This window comes from Trichogramma pretiosum, unplaced genomic scaffold (genome assembly GCF_000599845.2).
Source record: "Trichogramma pretiosum strain Unisexual culture from Peru unplaced genomic scaffold, Tpre_2.0 scaffold159, whole genome shotgun sequence".
NCBI classification, from domain to species: Eukaryota; Metazoa; Arthropoda; class Insecta; order Hymenoptera; family Trichogrammatidae; genus Trichogramma; species Trichogramma pretiosum.
In genome coordinates this window covers 113,393-119,085 of record NW_019640827.1, presented here as the reverse complement: position 1 = coordinate 119,085, position 5,693 = coordinate 113,393, and the positions used below count along the sequence as shown (strand labels likewise).

The 5,693-nt window shown below is 32.6% G+C and overlaps 1 protein-coding gene across 1 annotated transcript in view; it reads right to left on the bottom strand.

Annotated features, from left to right (window-relative positions):
- The window catches only part of LOC106648224 (RNA-binding protein Musashi homolog Rbp6-like), a 35,895-nt gene extending 31,399 nt beyond the window's left edge, over positions 1-4,496 (bottom strand). Inside the window, exons 1-2 of the mRNA XM_023463306.1 lie at positions 4,484-4,496; positions 3,338-3,419 (exon numbers count right to left, since the gene is read on the bottom strand). Of these exons, the coding sequence (XP_023319074.1) occupies positions 3,338-3,419; positions 4,484-4,496 (95 nt within the window). The remainder of the gene's footprint in view (positions 1-3,337; positions 3,420-4,483) is intronic.
- Between the last annotated feature and the right edge of the window lie 1,197 nt (positions 4,497-5,693).

The window sequence follows — 5,693 nt, the reverse complement described above, 5'->3', positions numbered from 1 at the left end:
CCCCCCCCCCCCCCTGTAGGTGATGACGTCATTTGTGGATGTCCCCTTAAGGCCCATTTTTTGGAGGATTGTCCACATTATATAATAATCTTTGTTATTTTCTGTATCGATATAGAAAATAACAAAGATTTTTTTATAATGTGGAAAATCCTCCAAAAAATGGGCCCTAAGGCCAATGAGATCAAGCACAGGAAGCTTCAGTATTGGATACCAAGAGACCCCACAAACATTTTGGAGCAAATCCATGACCCGGAGCTGGGGTGGTCTGCTTGTTAGTATTCGTTGAAGTCATAGAGGGGATCAAAATATGGTATTTGCACGAACTTAAAATTATACGTCTTTTTAAACTCCTACCGTGCTTTCATTAGGTACTATTTAGTAATCATCGCTTTTCGAGTTTAATAATGATTACGTAAATGTCAGTAAACTAGTTTTCCACTGAAACATATTCCCTTAAGGGCTGAAAGTTTTTTTTTCACTTTCTCAGCTTAATACTATAAATAGAAATATATAATTATTTAAGCCCCCTTTGAGCCCTTAACAAGCAGCATTACAAGACAGTTTTATAATTAAATTTTATTCAAACAGATGCATCACATCTCGATATAGATAAATGTAAAACATGAAAACATGAATAATTGCTAAACTATTATTGTTATTAATTAGAATCGTTGTTAATAATTGGAATTTTCGAGACCATTTCACACCCCTTTTCAGCACAAAGAGCTTCATTAATTAATATCAGAAGCCTGCTAAAAAAATTAGATATCGAACAATCTCTTTTTAAGTGTTAGAGCTTTGTGGGCGTTTTTTAAGTAAAAACGCGCAATGTTTGCATCTAGAGATGATGCAGAATTGTTGCAAAATTTCATTCGCAAAAACTCTCAGAAAAATGTAATCCTTAACGCAAACCCTTGCTAATTCTTCGTAATTTTCTATTATTATGAAGTAATTTGTTTATGATTTTTGATTTATTATAGCATCGAAATCAAACAAGTACCAGTGAGCATATCATTTGAAAAATTCATTTCATTTACGTAGAAAATTTGTTGAAAAAATAAAACAAATAACTCAGGCCAATGTTATTCAATGCATTTTTATAAATGAGGTTTTTCCTGTACGATTCTTAATATTATGTATTCAAATTCAATATGTGTTAAGAATGAAACATGCGTACAATGCACGATTACAGCACCACCTATAGGTTTAATCTACGGTTGAGCAATTAGTCACTAGTCTGACGAACGTGCCTCTGATAACTTACTTAATCTCATTAATAAATTTATATTTGCATTAACCATTGTGTATGGTAATTTAACTCCTTTCTCCTTTAATCTTAATAATATGCAATAATCGTACCAATTTGATATACAAATTTACTTTCAATTTTATCACAATTAAAATGCGGCAAGAGTGATATATAGTTTGACGGTTTCTATATGTGCCACTGCAAATTAGGCAGTTATAATAGTCTAACTAATCGCTGTTTAGATCATGCCATTTTTTACGTAGTTTGTAATTTATTTATATTGAAATTTAGATTTCATTCGATTAAAAAGAAATTTGTTAGAAATTAAGTTTGTAAATATTTCAAAATACAGTGAAACCTTTCTTAACGGCCTCCTCTTAATAGCAATCACTACTCGCTAATGTATTATTTTTTCTTTTCTATTAGCTTTTCAGCTAATTTAGTGGACAAGAAAGTCTTAAATTCCTCGGATTCGTCGGAAGGCGAACATCGGCATGTGTTTTAAAGCAAATAAATTTTTCACTAGAAAGACCCATCAAGTTTGAGAATCCAAATCATCACTAAGCAATTCTCAAAAACTTTACTTCTGAAAAAAATGTTACTGAGTGGTGTGCATCATTACCTAAGCCTTTTAGGTTCAGAGGATAAATTCCACTCAATTTTTAGTATTTTAATGATCTTTTATAAAATCCTATGTATCCCGAAAAGGCTCATCACAAATTATCACCAAATTATGAAGAAAACATAGTTTTTAGTATGAACATCGAGTAAAATTTACAAGTTAAGTGAGCGTGATTATTCAAAATAGTTATATATGTTACCGGCAAAACCCGTTTTTAGGCAAAAGTGACTTTTGCCCAGGCAAAAACAAAAATGCCTAAAATTTTAGGCAAAACCCGCAATGCCTAAATAATTGTAGGCATTACTGTAAACACGTTAGTATACGACTAGTCAGCATCCAAGCCGGACGTATTTGTTAGTTTTGTTTTGGATATAACCCAATACGGATACAAGCGTATACTCTCACTAGTTGAAAGAAAAAATGGAAACTGAAACCAGAAATTGGAAAGAGCAGTTCCTCGCCGAGGCTAGAAAAAAAGAGCATTATAAAGTTCTTTCAATGGCAGAGATTGAAGAAATTATGAAAGACAAGCTAATCGGAAAAGTCACGTCAAAAAAATCTTCTCAGCAAATAAGACGTGCAAAACGATTTGATGTATTAGAAGTATGATGATTGCGAATAAGCAATCTACGAGTGGAGATAAGACATAGATATGCATGTGCCGAAAAAATAACGTTTTATGCAATTCCAAATGCCACAATAGTTTAAGTTGCTGTAACAAATAATAACAAATTATTTAACTGCTTTGACAAAGCTTAACTTAAAGTGAGCTTGGACTTTTGTACTTAAATAAATGCGTATTTTACATTAATTTTTTACTTAAAATTATTAGCTTACAGTAATGACTAAAATTTTTTAGGCATTGCGGGTTTTGCCTAAAAAATTGTAGGCATTGCGGGTAATGCCTAAGATTTAGGAAGTTCACATATTTCTGCGGGTTTTGCCTAAAATTTTAGGCATTTTTGTTTTTGCCTAGGCAAAAGTCACTTTTGCCTAAAAGCGGGTTTTGCCGGTAACATATACAATATAAACATAGTCTCTACTCGCGCTTATTATTGATTTCGAGTGCATTTTAAGCAAATTTTGCGTGGCACCGAAGTAGTTTTAATTTAAATAGCATTATTTACATTGCCTATTTTAGTATTCGATATTTTGAAAAAGATAACGCTTAGGTTCAGTAGTTTTGGAGTTATGATGTACACCGATTCAAAAAATACGATTGTTCAGGAAACATTTTCACAGATCTTGGACACGTGACTTTTATTGTATCTCAGTACATCGTCTACGTCGGGTCTATGCAGGGTCTACGTAATCAAAGGACATCATCTAGTATATTAAAAGTATATTTTTGATATTGAATTCGTAATGTTCGACATTTTAATATCAAAGCCCACGGATAGCAACCCAAAATTGAATTTTCATATCTACTCACCCAGTCTTCTTTTATAATTCATTAAATGACTTACCTTGAACGTCGCGTTGTTGGATCTTTCATTACCATAACTTCAGTTATATCACCATACTTGGCAAAATATTCCCGTAGACTTTCTATAAAAAATAAGAAATTGTTTTATCAATGACTTATGAACAGTGGCAGATTAATATGTATTATTTTTATTAAATATAAATACACGCCAATATGACCAATAATGCCAGTAAAGGCTATGTAGAAATATAAAAATCCATCGTAGACACAGCACTGTACTCTCAATTTTGCAATTTATTTTTAGAAAGAAAAAATTTTTGTGTTAATTCTTTTAAAACGTCAGTAAAAATGTCAGTGTAATCCGTTTAATGTTTTCCAACATTTTTGTTCGGTAGTGTCGAAAAATGTTGTTCCGAGACTACCCCCTTACTTCCGAAACTCGATTGAATCAATCTTTGGGCGGCTGGAAGGTTCTCGTGGGACGGCCGCATTGAATTTACAAAGGGTTTTGTTCATAGTTTAATCCCCAACCCGTGAAAATTGCCAACTGATGGATTCGAACGTAAAGGTTTGTAAAATTTCAAGACCTGATAATGAAATACGAATGGTAACTGTGTGGGTTATTTGGATACAAGATCCCCCGGTAAAAAGTATTTACTTTCGCCGTACGCGTAGCCTAGAAAAAGAAGGACTTTTGCCCACTTCTGCGCGTCCGACAGATGCACCGGTTGCTATGACCAGCTCAACCTAGCAACGTAATATTTATAATTTTATCGTCTGTATTACTAAGCCTACAAATTGTCGGAGACACATCAATACGTAGAGACATTATAATAATTACGTGGTAAAAATTATGCAGAGTCCTAAAATACCATTCGCGGATGACGGTATGTCCACGGACGAGGAAGAATGTTGTGTGTAACTTGTTACTCATAAGTCATAATGAAAAAATGTTTTTTATATTAATGTTATTGTGTAAAGGCAGTAATAACCATAACCACTTTGTTTTCTGCACAATCTAACGACAAATCAGAACCTCGATGCGAAAGCAAAAACAAAGGCAAGTCCTTATGTGCATTGAAATCTTGGATTTATTTTTTTATTTTGAAATCATTTGGATAATTTTATGAAAACTTTTGCGCGGAGATGGCAAAATTATATTTCTTTCCCTTGTAAGAAAATCTACCATATTCAAACATGTTTAATTTTTAATTTAATCGTGTAATTAAATATAACAATTTTTTCAAGTAATGTTGACATATACGTAATTTTCTTTTTCCCATAAGGATAAGGTCCCGTTATTCGCGAATTCCACATTCGCGGTCTTTTCAATTTACGTAACTACCGCGAATACCGGGGGTTACATGTAATACAATGTTCATGGCATTGAGTGAGATCCAACAAGTTCTTAACAATAACATGTAGTGTTTTCGAGAATGAGGTGAAAAAAGTTACGCAATTAGTTGGAAGATAGAAAATGAGTATCTAATGCACTTTATTTATTTATTTATTTATTATTTTTATTTTAGGTGTACTAAGTCTCGAAAAAATTTTTAGGAAAGTTCCAGAAACCAAAGGTGAAAAGATTTCCCTGTAAGTGCACCATTATAATAATTTACGAATATCTTACATAATTCTATAGCACTATGATGATTTCACATTAAGCTTACTTAGTTAGCAAATATCCCATAGAATACACTCCCGAAACCCTTTTTACCCCAAAATCGATTTGGTTAAAAAGTTATAGGCAAAAAACTGGAGCTGTCTTTTTACGGGCGAACGATGTATGTTTGTATGTACATTCGCTTTCTAAAACTTTCAACGCGTTTGTCTCGAAACCATGTTTTCTGAATTGGGCGGCAAGATATTTCAAAAAGTACTGAACTTAAAGATACACTTTTTTTATTTTAAAGCTAATTAAATTATCTGGAGGTTAAACCTAAAAAATTTTCAATTTTTTCATCATTATTATTTTTTGGAGCCCTTAAAAGAGCCGAAAAAGGGAAAAAAAAGTTTTTTTTCCGAAGTCCGCCATTTTATCAATTTGTAATTTTTTTGCAATTGTTTAAGTTCAACCTCTAGCAAATGTCATCTAAATTAAGAGGAACTTCGAATTTTTGATTTCGGGCAAAAACTGAAGGTGCTAGCTAGTCGCCTGTTTAGCTATCTTTTTTTAACACGACCTCCATCAAACGCTGCTATAGTATAAATAATTCGATATTTTGGTCTGAAAAAGTTTGTAAATATAGTTGAATACATACTTTATAAGTATCAAAAAACTTGACTGCATTATTCACTTCCTTCCACGAAAAAAAATCTCGAAAATCACGTCATTTTTGAGGCGCTGGATGAGAGCCTCCTCTTAAGGTTCTCTTTCCTCTATAGAAGTTGTACTT